The sequence below is a fragment of the Telopea speciosissima genome, chromosome 3 (assembly GCF_018873765.1).
Source record: "Telopea speciosissima isolate NSW1024214 ecotype Mountain lineage chromosome 3, Tspe_v1, whole genome shotgun sequence".
NCBI classification, from domain to species: domain Eukaryota; kingdom Viridiplantae; phylum Streptophyta; class Magnoliopsida; order Proteales; family Proteaceae; genus Telopea; species Telopea speciosissima.
In genome coordinates, this window is record NC_057918.1 from 66,580,957 (window position 1) to 66,597,268 (window position 16,312).

The 16,312-nt window shown below is 41.3% G+C and overlaps 1 protein-coding gene across 5 annotated transcripts in view; it reads right to left on the bottom strand.

Moving 5' to 3' along the window:
- Positions 1–16,312, bottom strand: part of LOC122653578 (protein CHROMATIN REMODELING 20) — a 117,927-nt gene that overhangs the window by 51,617 nt on the left and 49,998 nt on the right. For all 5 annotated transcript variants that reach the window (XM_043847456.1, XM_043847453.1, XM_043847455.1 and 2 more), the window contains 4 exons: positions 5,960–6,109; positions 5,811–5,866; positions 5,394–5,697; positions 5,147–5,282 (listed from right to left, as the gene is read on the bottom strand). In XM_043847456.1, coding sequence (XP_043703391.1) covers positions 5,147–5,282; positions 5,394–5,697; positions 5,811–5,866; positions 5,960–6,109 — 646 coding nt within the window. The remainder of the gene's footprint in view (positions 1–5,146; positions 5,283–5,393; positions 5,698–5,810; positions 5,867–5,959; positions 6,110–16,312) is intronic.

A 16,312-nucleotide genomic window follows, 5' to 3' on the forward strand; every position in this document is an offset into this window, starting at 1 on the left:
CAAGTTATACTTTCAAGTTCCTATCCAAGATTCAATTTTTATTCAACTTTTGCATTCAAACAAGCGGCTGCCAAGGATTCCCTGCACAACAGTAAGTTTGAAACATTCCCCTTCCCCATACTTCTTCTAATCCTCTACATCCCCAATCCTAACTTTCCCCCTTTTTGTTTTCAATTTCCCAGCAACCATTACTCTATCCAGACATAACCAACCATCAGAAATTCATCAAACTTCAACCACAACACCCCCTGCCCATAAGGAGAACTCAATCTCCCTTGCTGCCCATTCCAACTACTGAAAGCTTAATTCCCCCCATCTCAAATCAAAACCCAAAACCCTAGTTTCTGCGCAGCCCAAACTAACCGTCAGAATAGTCTACAAATCTGACCAATTATCCCTCATACCCTCCTAAGAAAACCATTCAAGTTTGGTTAACTTCTGTCCAGCCAAACCCTAGAAATCCATCTTTTCCTCTTTTCCAAAACCCAAAACCCTAACCCTAATTGGCTGCCTATTCTAGTTTACACGCTTCCATCCATCAAAACATCTAAGGACCTTCATTGATAGACTCCCCTACACCTGCCAAGCATAACCAACACCTCAAAACCTAACCCTAATTTTGACCTAAAACCCTATTTTGACCTAATCGGACCACCAGTTCATATGATCCAGGTTTACTGGCTCCTAGTTGGTCTTCTACCAATCTAGGACTACATTACTTGTTGCTTGTATTGTCAACTCCGATATATTTGACTCTTTGTAACAAACAATCTTTGATGTATGATTTATGAAATGGTTTATAATTTGATGTCTATTCATTCCTAATGCATATTTAAATTGTTGTACTCATAGTTTCAAGTATCGTTCCATATCCGTCGATACTCAATATGATACTAACCAATATGATAACTAAACAATTTTTGGTATTAATACATGTAAGAAACCTCCTCCTTTATATATAATCAAACTAATGCACTTGTCTCATCGTACTTTGTCTCCTTTTTCTAAATGATATATTTTACATATTACTTATTTATAGTGTTTTAAGCATTTCCATACGTTTCTTGCCCATTTCCATATGTATATTGTCTGTATATACTTGTCTCATAAGCATTTCCATATGTCTCTTGACCATTTCCATATGTAACTTTAGTGTATCTTTTCACTCTCAGATACAATATGATACGATACGTCTCTTAAAATCACTCTTCCGATACGACAATACCGATACTTTAAACCCTAGTTTTGCTTGAAGTACATGTGTTATCGCATTCAAGCTGATATCCAATTAGATATGCTTAATCCTTCCATTGTCGAGGATGAGCATAGGCTTTCTCTTAATCTCTCTTCCCTTTCTGCCCTGGAGGAAAGTCTTCTCCCTCAGAAATCTCGAAACAAATGGCTTGAGCTTGGAGATTCCAACTCGGCTTTCTTCCAGAAATCCCTCAAATCTCACTCCAACTCCAATTCCAATTCCATTCCCCTACTTCTCTCTTCTGATGGTATCCCCCTCTCCTCCGTTCCTGAGATTAAGTCTGAAGCTATCTCTTACTTCTCCTCTCTCTTCTACCCCCCTCCCCTCTCCCCCCGAATTTAATAAATAAATTCATTCCCTCTTCTCTCTTTGGCTTTCTCCCATCCATCGTCTCGGATGAAGAAATTGCTAAAGCTGTCCTCTCCCAAAAGTCCAATCGGGCCCCTGGTCCTGATGGCTTTAGTATGGGCTTTTTCCTCACTTGTCGGGACATCATCAAAGATGAAGTTTTAAAAGCTATCTGCAATTTCTTCTACAATCCCAGCTAGATCTCTAGGATCAATCAGACCTTCCTTTCCCTCATCCCTAAAAAGCTTGGGGCCTCCTGTTTGACTGATTTTAGACCTATCTCTCTCTGTAATCTCCTTTTCAAATTCATTGCCAAAATTCTTGCCAACCATCTTCAGTTGGAAATTCCTTCCTTGGTCAGCCCTAATCAATCAGCTTTCATTTCGGGTAGAAGCATCGCTGACAACATTCTCCTTTGCTTTGAAATTGTCAGAGACTTCGACTGTAAATCCCACTCTCCAACTGCTCTTATGAAGATTGACATCCAAGTGTAAGGCTCTTAATCTCTACCCCCCTTGCTTTTGCTGATGACCTAATGATCTTTTCTAAGGCCGATCCCTCTTCGATCTCTTCCATTATGTCCTCTCTCCACCTCTTTGAACACCTCCCAAGGCTTAAGATCAATCTCCTCAAGTCCATTATCTTCCTCTTTGGTGTTTCTGACTCCGTCAAGGAGAATCTTCTCCGCCTGACGAGATTCTCCCTCGGCCACCTCCCTGTCAAATACCTTGGTCTTCCTCTCATCCCTGCTAGGTTGACTGCCCACCATTGCAACCCCATGCTAGACCTCATTAGAAAGCGCCTCCAGCTTTGGAAGGGCAGACTCCTCTTCTTTGCTGGTAGGCTTGTGCTCATTAGATCTGTCCTCCAATTCTCTTACATATATCAGTGCGGCATCTTTGGGCTTCCTAAGTCGTCAATCTCAGCCATGGAATCCCTCTTTTGTGCCTTTCTTTGGAAGGGGAAAGAATGCTCCAAATTCATCCATCCTACCAGTTGGACTTCCATCTGTCTCCCCAAATCCGAAGGTGGCCTTGGGATCCGTAGGATTAGTGATTATAATAAGGTTGGCATTCTCAAGCTCATCTGGAAAATCACAACTAATCATGACTCCAACTGGGTTCAATGGATCCACTCTCATCTCCTCAAAAAGGATTCCCTATGGACTGTCCCCTTTCCGATGGACACTTCAACGCTTTGGCACAAAATCCCCCTCCATCGGCCTCTAGCCCTTCATGCCATCTCCCTTAAGATCATTGACGGCTCCTCCTCTCTTTGGATGGACCCTTGGCACTCTTCCGGTGTCCTCTACAATCTCCTTGGCCCCCGCTCCATCTACTCTTCTGGTATTCCCAAGTCCTCCCCCCATCCTTCATTATTGTTGACGGCTTGTGGTCCCCCCCACTCCCCCTTTCCCCCTTGTCTTGCCCAGGTCTGGGCATCCCTCCCCCTCCTCCAGTCAATTGGATAAGACCATATGTAACCCCTCCACCAATGGCCTCCCCAACACCAGCTCGGCTTGGAATTTTGTTCGTTTCCAAGCTCCAAAGGTTCTCTGGCATAAGCTCATTTGGTTCAAAGGTCACATTCCCCATCATAGTTTCAATGTTTTGCGTGCCCTGAACAATTGCCTTCCCACCCAAGCTTTCCTTCTGAACCGCCACATCCATGTTTACCCCGGCCTGCACCCTCTGTTGGAACGGTGTTGAGGACGTAGACCACCTATTCTTCTCTTGCCCTTTCTCCTCCCCTATTTGGAAGAAAGCCCTTCTCTCCATTTGGCCCAGCCAGAGAAGACCTTTACCTTTCTCCCGCGAATGGCTTTGGATGGATATGACCTCTTCTGGAAGTTCCATCCGTGATTCAGCAGGTAAACTTGTGTTAGGGGCTGTCATTTCCCATATTTGGTTGGAGAGAAATCTTAGAAGATGGACCTCCAATTCTGGATCTTTTGACAAGATTTGGAAAGCCATCTTCTTTGATGTTAGCACTAAACTGCAGTCTGTTCGTTCTGGCTCTCTTGTGGACTCTCCTAGAAATAGGCACATTGCTACCTTTTGGAGCTTAGATGTTTGTTTTATTCAGACCCCTAGCCCGCCCTTATAGGGCTTGGGTCTTTGTATAGCTTCCCCCCCCCCCCTTCTCCCTGTGTATTCTTCCCTCCCCCTTCTCTTCCCTTTTAGTTTTGCATTTTTATTCACCAAAAAAAAAAAAAACAGTGTGGAATAGGCCATATTAGAGAATGTTTACAGCATACATTACCAACCTAGGGTCCAAAGTCAAACTATCATTCTGGGTTTGAATTTTTAAAATCTAATGGTTCCACTATGTTTAGAGTGCCTAAACTAGGGTTTCCTATAAGTTTCAGGACCTAATTTGGTAATTTGACCCTAGAAACCCATCATCAAACCTTGCTGGAAAAAGTGTCCAGGCTTCGACTGAAATTTTGGTTTCAGTCAAAATATTTCAGTTTCAGGCTCGAAACCAAAATCTGGAACTACGATACCAACAATAAGAGATGTTGAAGAAAGAAAACAATAAACAACATATAACTGTCAATTAACAACTTCATCCTATTTGTCAAGAAAAATAACCAAATTGATATTTTCACTTTTATCTTTCAACTCTAATTTTTTGGAGCTCACATAACTCAGTTATATATTTCTGAATTCTTATGAGCTCAATTAAATTGTGTTAATTGCCACCTCCTTGAATTATAACACGATTTAACTAAAACTTCAAAGAAGTAAATGAAGTAGGACACAAAGGATAGAACACCCACACAAGAAAATACTGAGAAGAATCAGAGCATCCCCTAATTGATTAATCAAAAGAGTTCAGAGCCCTATTTATAAACAAACATTTGATTCAAGTAAGAAATTATCTGCCAAGCATTATCTATCCCAAACTGGAAACAAGATAGACATATTACTAAAACACTGGATACCATACGTGTACAGCCAAACCAGAGTAGTAATCCAACAGACTTCAAATTTAGGCTCCCTGCAGTGTAATTGTACTAGTGGATCCAACCCGAACATACTATTGGATTTTGTAAACAGTCTAAGCCTCCTTGACTGTCAATAGGACACTCATCAATGGCAATGAAAATCCAACAGTTGTTTCCTCCCTTCTTTCATTCCTCATATGAGATATGTAATTGACTTGAGAGATGATTTTAAATGCAGGCAGACACTCTGGAGGGAAGACACACCCTTTGCAGCCCCATCCTACCCCACCAAAAAAAAAAAAAAAAGGATTTACTTACTCTCCAGAGAAAACAGAGATACACCTAACTGTGCATCTCTGCCTTTGTCCACGCTCAAAATAAGAATTAGAGACCATGAATTTAAAGGCTGTATGTCTACCGATAAAGAACTCTGGTAGCAATTCATAAATCATAATAAATGCATAAAGACAAATGGAAATGAAAAAAAAAAAAAAAATCACTAAATTTGGCAAGATATGGAACAACAGTTCACCATAGGCACAAATGCTCTCGAATCAACTCTATGAAACACAGAAAATACCAAGAAGCGGTACCTCCAGCTACTGTTTCGCGGTCTATGTTATCATCACTGGAACTATCATCATCAAAAAAATTCTCCACAGCATCTTCCTGTCTTACATAGCCTCTGTGTTCTTTAGCCATTTGCAAGAGGCCAGGATGGTTCCATATCTAAAACCAAAAAGACATTTACTTGAATAATAAATAGAAAGACAAGTAGCAACATCACTTCAACAATTTTTAGGGCACCCGGGGTGGTTGTTTTTCCTCTAAACAAAATACCTGAGCTAATGCCTGATATCCAGCAAAAAAGGAACGCTTCCTTATTTTCTCACCAGAAACCTTGTCATTTGTGAACCCATGCACATCTAGAAATCTTTTGTACAACTTCCTTTGTAATGGAGAAAGCTTTACAGCAATTACAAACACAGTTTTGGGGGGCAAGTCCTTCTTCACAACGTTCATATCCATTCTTTGAACAAATCCTTTCAACTGTTCATAGAGGATATGTGACCTCTGGTTCATAATCTTTACATCAACTGATGTAGAATTAGTATGTTGACCATTCTCTATAGGATTTTGGAACCTGCATATAGGACTCCATTAGCAGGAGAAAACAAAATATTCAAACTAAAAATTACAGAACCATTTGAACAGAACAAGAAACTAGGATGACGAAAAGGACTGCAAAATTCTCACCGGTTCCTAAACTCATGGCTGCTACCAAGAAATCCTTCTCTAACAAAATCAACCATCTGTCCATCCAATATGCCACAAGGAAAATCATGACAGGGAATCACAAAAGCACATAAAAAATTATATTTCAAACATAAACATAGGATCCTTACACAATAATATTCCATTAGATTATTTTGTAGAGGTGATCCAGTTAATGCAATCCTTCTCTGGCACTTCACTTGCTTCAGAGCTTGGGTGGTGTCAGCCCTAGTGTTCTTGATCATGTGGGCCTCATCACAAACTAGGATATCAGGTCCATCCTGATAAAGAAAAACAAAGATTCATATAACTGCAGCATATAAAATAAATATGGGATCCAAAAATGCTGAGAATATGAAAACAAGCAGCTTCATATTCATTCAAACACCTCTTCTTTGGAAACCTAGGTTGGTACTTTCCCTAGTCAATGGTACAAAACATGGAGTCTAGCATAGAGTTCATATACATTGGCCATTTTCCGTAACTATAGCTTGGGCTGTATAATAAATAATAACAGCAGTGACAAAGTACCAACACAACATACCTATTTTAATGTCAATCAGGAAAAAAAAAATCAAGGAGAGTATCACCCGTAATTTCAGTCAATCAAATCTTTGGGATAAAATCTGAAGTCAGATTCCATTCAGTGTTTCACACTTAATGTTTATTGAATGAGTACAAAAATACTTCATGTGCCATATGTAATTACGCCCAGTGGCCCACTTAGAATTACCCAGTTCTGCCAATAACAATTTGAATTACATGAGAGCTCATAGCTGTCAATGTGTCTCCTAGGCACCTTGCTGGTATTGCCTTGACATCCAGACCTTTCCAACGCCTAGGTTTGCCTAGACACTGACAACTATTTGAGAGGCTAAGACTACAGGTCAATTACAGGAAGCATGAGAAATGAATGTGGGCATGTTTAAGCAGGAACAATCTTATTGACCACTCATCTCCTACACAGTTGAAATTGACACAATCCTGGGTTCAAAACCCCCGTTTGGGATTGCTACGGGCGCACCCAAGTCCCTAAACAACTCCAATAATAAGCTTAATGGAAATTCTGTAAATAAACTGAAGTTTAAAAGGGCGATGCAATTGGGTAATTTACACAGAATCTTAGGCAACTTAGGAAGACAATGAAGACACAATACAATGGGAATTGCAAAATAGAGAGTAGGGTCAAATTGGGAATAAGAACACTAAAGGATCGAAATGGGTAAGTCATGAAAGCATAGTTGTCACGGTATCTAGACAACCCAAAGCGTTGGTGGCCTGGATGCAAGGCGACCAAGGAGATCAAGGCACCGCCTAGGCGACACTAGTTATCAAGGTCCCTAGATGCCTTTGACAACTATACATTCAAGGTGGGGCCCAGGGGTAGTTCTGAATATTAAATAACTAGGGGTTTAAACAACTCACAATCGTGGTTGTCTTCAACCCCTAGCCAACGTACAGCATCAGCAAAAGGAGGGAAGGCATGTGGCAGTAGAACTCCCTAGGGTAGACTCCGGGTCTGTATGGCAAAGTTTCTATTCCAAATTAGTATTTTTAAATAAGAAATAATTTTTGGGGTTTCTGTTAATTTGGAATACTTCTATACCAAAAAAAAATTGTTGTATGGCAAAACTGGAAAAAAAAAGTATTTCTGCCACTAAAAAATATTAACAGAAGTATATATTCTGTTTTGTGGTGATGGTGGCGGACCTTGGTGCAACGGTAAGGTTGCTCCATTGTGATGAACCACTTTGGAGGCCTAAACCAAGAACCGGTCTTAAATCAGTTTTCTGGTCTGGCAAGGATTGGTAGATTACTTAGGAGATTTATTTTCATTTAATTAATTCTCTTTGTTTAAGAAGGTTGGGTAGACTACGTAGGATTTTCTTGGTAGTTTTTTTGTTTGAGTCATAGCTTACTTTGGATAGTTTCCTCTATTAGTTGGTTTCCATTTTGCAAGGTTTCTATTTTGATGTAATGGAGTTTTCATTATATTCATGTAATACGTAGAGTAAGCTCAGATTTGAAAATTTGAAGAATTGAGCTTGAGTTTATGAGTGCAGCTTTGGTATTGTGCGATCTTCTCCTTGTGTGATTCTTCTCTCTCCCCTGCTACCCAAATTCTTCCCAGTATTCAATTCTTCCCTACCGGCCCTCCACCAATTTGGTATCAAAGCCGAAGGATCCATCTCCTCCCCCCCCCCCCCATCAACCTTTCTCATTCCCTTCTCTATCAATCTCTCTCATCACATTCTTCTTCTTCCCTATTCTCTCTTTCCAGTTACTACTCTGCTAGTAACCAAAAAAAAATCTCCCTTCTCAGAGCCTCACCCCCATCCAAACCCAGTGCTGCACATTACTGCAGCAACCCATCGACCCATCCATCCCTTTGATTCCAGCAGAAAACCCACACCCAACTAAAAATAATATCAAACCCTCTCCTAGTTGCTACTAATATATCCAACTTCTTACCAAAATAAAACAGAATAAAATAATACAAGAGATTAAAATATAACCCACTTTAATGCCTAAATATCCTACTAGACCCAAATCAGATTTGGACCCGATTCTCAGTCTAGACTTCCAAACGGGTTTGGGCAGATCCACGGAGGCACTATTGCATCAATTACCCCGGTGCTGAGAAAAACTCGTCCATGAGTTTTGTAGAACGGTAGGATTAAAAACACCTTAACGGGTGCCTGCAGCTCCTTGTCTGTAACTCGAACAAAATCCAAAAGATGAAACTTTGATGCTTCACCTGCGTCATGAAATATGTGGGGAATAACAAACTCAGTATGAACACCCATTGCAGCAGTATAGTTTGTTATTGCCTCACCCACAATAACCGTCTCATCTCCCTTGAACGTTACTTTTTGTCCCACATCAAATCAGTCTTACTCTTGCATTGACCCTTTCAGCTCTTTTTGTGGTTGCATTGTTGGTGCAGCCTCCTTTGGCTCCAAACATACGTCGAAAACCAATCCTTTTAAAATAAATGTTTGTTGTAGATGAGAAGGCTTTAGGATGCACAAATTGCTATCACGATTAACTACACCCTTACGTGTTTCCAAACACTCTCGACCGATTCAATGATGCGCTTAGATGAATCGAACACTTCACAATAAGCACCCTCACAATACTGGGGCATTGAGAATTTGACGAAGACATCATCCTCAGCCTCAATGATGATCTCATTGGTCTTTGACAACATCGCCACCACGGAATGAGAGACAAAATTGTCGCTTTGCCCTTCATCAATGAATAAAATAGCAACTTTTCCATTTGGCAAGCGTACTCTAGTCTTGAATATGTAATTGCCATGGCCATGTTTGCTCTAGTACGAATTGATTCAATCGTAAGTTGGAAAAGTGTTGAATAATGTAACCAGAATACCCCCACGGTATTCTGGACTTTTTGGGCATTCTATTTTGTGTTTTTATTTCTGTTTTTTCCCCCTTATACGATTCCTATTGGGGATTCCTAGTTCTAGTGGGAATTCCTAGTAAGAATAGGATTGGGGGGATTTGTATCTCTTATGTAACTAGATTTTATTATAAATAAAGGGCTGGGGTGATCGATCAGATCATTCAAGCTATTCTCAATTCTGGAATTCTAGTTTTGAACATGGTATCAAAGCTAGGGTTTTGAGCCTTTCTCGATTTTCAAAAAAAACCCCTTCCCCCTTCCATCGATTCCCTCTTCTTCTCCATTCTTCGATCTTTTCTCTCTCTCTTCTTTCTCTTTCTTTGGTACCCTAAACCCTTCTAGGGCAGCACCCATGAGGTGATCCAAGAATGGTTCGAGTGCTGCCCTCTATCCCACCTCAATTTTAAAACCCTAAATCAGATCGATAGCTGCTGCCATTGTTCATCTCTGCGATTTGCGACTGCTTCAACTCTTGTGGAAATTGATCTCATAACAGTGGGAGATCGATTGTTTTCTGTTGGAGCATCATTGCAGGCCTATCGACAGCAACTATCATATCTTCATTCAAATTGGTTGAAGACCTCAAAGCTGCAGCCTACTTCCTCTCTTATCGATCTCAACTGTCAAGGTTTTTCAAAACCCTGACACCTTATCGATTTGGCTATTATAGGCTGTTGTTTGGGAAGTTTTTGAGGGATTATTCCCTGATTCAATTACTGCAATCGACACTGTTTCAACACCAAAGTACTGCTGTTTTTTGAAGATCAGAATTCTGCCCAATTCAAGATCGATTTCTGCAGTTTTTTGGAAAATCAGTTTGTTTTTTTGCAATCTGCATTGCTGACTTATGGGTGACTCAAAGGTTACCTCAGCTGCTTCTGGAGGAGATCAGACCAAGAATGATTTCCTGCCCTATGCTGCTGCCATCAAACTTGATGGTACCAATTATCTTATTTGGCCCGGATCATTATCCCTGACTGTTGCTGGCAGGGGACTCACTGGCCACCTTACTGGTACCACCAAGCAACCCACCGAAGAAGGGGCTGCCCGCACTAAATGGGCTGCCAATGATGCAATGGTGATGTCTTTTGTTCTGAATTCCATGACCACTAACCTCTCTAGTCAGTACCTTCTCCTTGACACTGCCACTCAGATATGGACTGCTGTCAAGGATACTTATGGTCGTTCAGGGAATGGTGCTCAGGTTTATGAGATCAGGAAGACTCTTCAAAACACTACTCAGAAGGAGATGACAGTCACTAAGTACTATGCTGCCCTCAAATGCCTATGGCAGCAACTGGATCACTATGCTCGATTCTAGCCTACCACTGCTGCAGATATTATTGCCTACCATACCTTTGTGGATCAGTTTCGGGTATATGATTTTCTGGCTGGACTTAATGATGATTATGACCCTATTCGGGTAAAGGTTCTTCGTTGAGTTCCTTTCCCCACTTTGGAGGAAACCTTTTCATACGTACACAGTGAAGAGACAAGGAGGGCTACTATGATGATTACTCTTAAGGTCGCCAGATCAGCTTTACAGACTACTACTGACACTTCTGCTGATAATGTTATTGCTACTGCTACTACTAAAGAGCCTGTGAAGTGTGATCATTGCCACAAACCATATCACACTAAGGCTCAGTGTTGGAAACTTCATGGGAAGCCTGCTGATTTTGAGAGCAAACGTGGTCGTGCTAAATCTAAAAACATGGCCAATCACACTGAAAGTGTAACTTCAGCTCCCACTATTGACATCGGTTTCTCCCAGGACGAACTTCAAGCTCTCCGCCGTCTGTTGAACACATCTGCTGCCCCCACTACATCTGCTGCCAATTCAGGTTCCTACTTTGCCCGTACAGGTATTTCCTTTGGTGGTCATTGTGCATCAGTAGTTTCCACTCCTTGGATTATAGATTCTGGAGCTACTGATCACATGACAGGTTCCTCCAGCCTTTTTAACACATATTTTCCTGCTTCTGGTAAGGACAAAGTGAAAATTGCTGATGGGTCCCTCTCCTCCATATCTGGGAAAGGATCCATTGGTTGTTCCCCTTCTCTGACTTTATCTTCAGTGCTACATATACCCAAGTTCACCACTAATCTTCTCTCCATTAGCAGTATCACCAAATCCTTAAACTGTAAAGTGACTTTCTTTCCTACTCATTGTGTTTTTCAGGAACTGGACTCGGGGAAGACGATTGGATCGGGTAAATTGCATGGCGGATTGTACCTGCTTGATGGAGACCCTGCATCAACACAGGCTTTACCATCTCGGCTTTGTTCCCCAGCATCTTTCTCTTCTGAATTACACATATGGCACTCTAAACTAGGACATCCACCTTTAGGTACTTTATCTACTTTATTTCTAGCATTAGGTAATTCTTGTAATAAAGAAGACTTCTTTTGTGAGCCTTGTGTCTTGGCCAAACAGACACGTTCAACTTATCCCATTTCCAATAAAAGATCAGCTTCTTTATTTCATATTGTTCATTCTGATGTGTGGGGTCCTAGTAGGAACATTTCACTTTCGGGGCATCGGTGGTATGTTACTTTTATTGACTGCTATTCTACGTTTACTTGGGTCTATCTTCTGCACAATAAGAGTGAGGTTTCCTCATGTTTTCAACACTTTCACCAGATGGTTAAAACTCAATTTCAGACCACTATTCAAATTTTACGCAGTGATAATGGGCGCGAGTATATGGAAGGTCAGTTCCAAAAAGACCTGGCTGCCCATGGGATCCTCCATCAAACCAGCTGTGTTGATACTCCAGCCTAAAATGGTGTGGCTGAGAGGAAGAACCGCCACCTCTTGGAGGTCGCTCGTGCACTCTTGTTTGCCCGAAACGTCCCTTCCGTTTATTGGGGGTATGCTATCCTCACTGCAGCCTATTTGATTAATAGGCTGCCCAGTAGGGTCCTTAACTCTATAACCCCTGTTGAGCTATTACTTGGCTCTTCCTCATTTGTTGTTCCACCCAAAGTGTTTGGCTGCGTCTGCTATGCCAGGGATACCAGGTCCCTGGGCAAACTTGATCCACGTAGTCTTAGGTGCATTATCTTGGGATACTCAGCTACACAGAAGGGGTATAAGTGCTATCACCCCCCATCCCGCCGGACTTTGTCAGCATGGATGTCGTGTTTCATGAGAGTGTCTCCTACTATGTGTCCCCACATCTTCAGGGGGAGAGTGTAAGTGAAGATGTGTTGACTGTAGACTCTCCACCTCCACTCCAGCCTGTTTATCTTGAGTCTGTTCAACCCACTTCTAGTCCTCCCCTTGAGTCAGGGGGAGAGATTGTTCAACCTACTTCTAGTCCTCCGGGAGAGGTTCCTGTACAGGGGGAGCAGCCCACTCCAGCCCAAACTCCTGTCCAGAGGACTATTAGTGAATTTCAGAAGAGGATTGATGCTAGCAATATGAAGACCTATGGAAGGAAACATAAGCAGGTTCAATCAACCGTTGCTCCAGTACCCATCCAATTGCCAAACCTGGATCCAGGACCTGCCTCTCCACCCGGTAATATTTCTTCTCCTGAGTTACCTATTGCCCTTCCCAAAGGTGTCAGGACTTGCACTCAGCATCCTATATCTCATGTTGTTTCTTATGACTCCCTTTCCCCATCATTTCGTGCTTTTATTTCTTCCCTTTCTTCTGTTCGTGTTCCTAATACTTTGCAGGAAGCTCTATCAGATGGAAAGTGGAAGGCAGCCATGATGGAAGAAATGGAGGCTTTGAAGAAAAATAACACATGGGAGCTTGTGGTTCTTCCACCTGGGAAGAAAACCGTTGGATGTAAATGGGTGTTTGTGGTGAAACAGAAGGTGGATGGCACCGTGGATAGATATAAGGCACGACTCGTGGCCAAGGGTTTTACTCAGACATACGGCATTAACTACCAGGAGACCTTTGCACCTGTTGCAAAGCTGAATACAGTTCGGGTATTGTTGTCATGTGCAGTCAACCTTGGTTGGGATTTGCAACAGCTAGATGTTAAAAATGCACTGGAAGAGGAGGTATACATGGACATTCCACTAGAGTTTTCTTGTGACAGAAATAAGGAAAAGTGTGTAGGCTGAAGCGTGCATTGTATGGGCTGAAACAGTCACCCCGGGCTTGGTTTGGTCGATTCCACAAGGCCATGATTTCTGTGGGCTATAAGCAGAGTAATGCCGATCACACACTCTTTATCAAGAGGGTTGGTGAAAAACTCACTGTTCTTATAGTCTACGTTGATGATATAGTGGTTACTGGCAATGATAGTGATGAGATCAGACAGTTGAAGACCTTCCTTGGCCAAGAATTTGAGATTAAAGATCTAGGTAAATTACGATACTTTCTTGGGATTGAAGTAGCCAGATCTTCAAAAGGCATATTTCTCTCCCAAAGAAAGTATGTCCTAGACTTGTTGGCCGAAACAGGTTTGCTTGGCTGCCACCCTGCGAATACTCCTATGGATCCTACTATTCAGCTCAAGGAAAATGATGGTGAGCCTGTTGACAAAGGCCGGTACCAAAGACTTGTAGGGAAGTTGATTTACCGTTCACACACTCGTCCAGACATTGTCGTTGCTGTGAGTGCTGTGAGTCAATTTATGCATGATCCCTACACTTCTCATATGGAGGTTGTTCTTCGTATTCTACACTATTTGAAGTCGGCTCCTGGAAAAGGCATTCTATTGTCTTCACATGGTCACCTACGGATAGAAGGATACACTGATGCTGATTGGGCTGATTCTGCAGATCGGAAGTCTATTTCTGGATATTGTTCCTTTGTAGGTGGAAATCTTGTCACCTGGCGTAGCAAGAAACAAAATGTAGTTGCTCGTTCTAGTGCCGAAGCTGAATTTCGAGCTATGGCACAGGGAATTTGTGAGTTACTTTGGCTTAAAGGACTGCTACAGGATCTGGGTATTCCTATTCGCCTTCCAATGATGTTGTACTGTGATAACAAGGCTGCAATCAGTATTAGCGCACAACCCGGTACAGCATGACCGTACCAAGCATGTTGAGGTGGATAGGCATTTTATCAAGGAGAAACTAGAGGGTGGGCATATTTGTATTCCCTTTGTGACTTCTTCGGATCAACTTGCTAATGTCTTCACCAAGGGACTGCCTGGAAAGTTGTTTCATCCTAATCTAGTCAAGTTGGGCATGATCGACATCTTTGCTCCAACTTGAGGGGGAGTGTTGAATAATGTAATCAGAATACTCCCACGGTATTCTGGACTTTTTGGGCATTCTATTTTGTGTTTTTATTTCTGTTTTTTCCCGCTTATACGATTCCTATTGGGGATTTCTAGTTCTAGTGGGAATTCCTAGTAGGAATAGGATTGGGGGGATTTGTATCTCTTATGTAACTAGATTTTATTATAAATAAAGGGCTGGGGTGATCGATCAAATCATTCAAGCTATTCTCAATTCTGGAATTCTAGTTTTGAACAAAAAGCTTAGTACAAAAACTCGTTATATCTCAGTCGAAATCTCAAGAATTTCGAGTATCTTGACATGGTCGAAACGGAATGCATGCTTGAATTGAAAAAATGCAAAATTTCGATCGATATTTCGGTCATTTTGCGAGATTTCGAGACTTTGTAATATCTCACCAAAATATCGGCAAGATGTTACAAAGCCACCTTGTAAAAAGACCAAATCTTGTGACTCTCAGTCGAAATTTCTACCGAGACCTCACAAGGGGCCTGTGTTTCGTTTTTTTAGTCTTGTTTCTTTATCCTTCATTCATTTTCGGCGATTTTTGCTTTGTTCTTCAAATCTTTGTCACATCTACGCTGGAAGCACATGGGGTAGTCAATATTGTACCTTCTTTGCACATCAGCGAAGCCTTCCACTATTTTAGGTAAAACCATTTTCTCCAAAAATGGTGTAAAAAAAAAAACATGATCAATTTGCATGGCAACTGCGGATGACTACACTCATTTCTTCTCCTAGACTATGACGTGGCATTCATATGTCCTACAGTCAGAGAACAATGCACGACGGCTCCATCAGACTATGAGTGGGGTCGATCCTGGACAACGGAGTAACTATTATTAGAATATTTGTAGACATTTCAGTCACTTGATGACTACTTCACTTGTATTGGGAATTTGGGATATTGATGTCATCTTGTTATTGTCTTATTGACTTATTGCACTTAATATTATGACTTAAGTTATGAGTCATTGACTTTATATTCCCACATGAATTTACTTGTTTAAATTGCTTATTAATTATTAATTTATTCTCCTCTAGTACTTAAAGTCTTAAACAATGTGTGTGTAATTAACTAAGTTATACATTAGGATTCAACCGTATACTGCCAATCAATGGTGCGACTCCAAAACACCACGTTGGGTGACTATATTTGCAATTTGAACATTGGCATGTGTTTATATAGCCTAAAATAAGGTTTCCATTAAGTTTCAGGCCTTAAACCCATAGAAATGACCTACCGAAACCTTGTAAAAAAATACAACATTTCGGATATTTTGGTCAAACCGAAATACTGAAACGAAACGAGATTATATACCTTGTCATAGTTCAAAAACTCGTTTCGTCTCGGCCGAAATCTCGAATATTTTGAGTATTTTAGTCGAGTTGAAACGAAACGTAAGTTCGAATTGAAAAAATGCAATATTTCAGAAATTCCAGTCATCTCGTTCGAAAATCTCGGTAATTTCGATCATCTCGTTTCGGAAAATTCGGTTATTTCGGCCATTTCAGCATTTTACACCCACAAATGGCCAAGCAAAACTAATAGAAAAAATACCATATCTCGGAAATTTCGGTCAGACCGAAACACCAAAACGAAACGATATTTTAAACCTTGCCTGCAGATACTCGTGGTCACGGACAGAGTCGTCCTTCTACTCGTGATCATTATACTTCATCTAAAGACATTGCTGCTGCTAACCAATCTATTTCTCAGGAAGCCCTCTATACTCTACGTAACCTGGTAACTCAGTGAACTCATCTTCTTCACTAGCTCCATCTACAGCTTTGGCCACCTCCCTGCCAGGAAATTCTAAATCATCTCCCTCTTCCGCACCTTC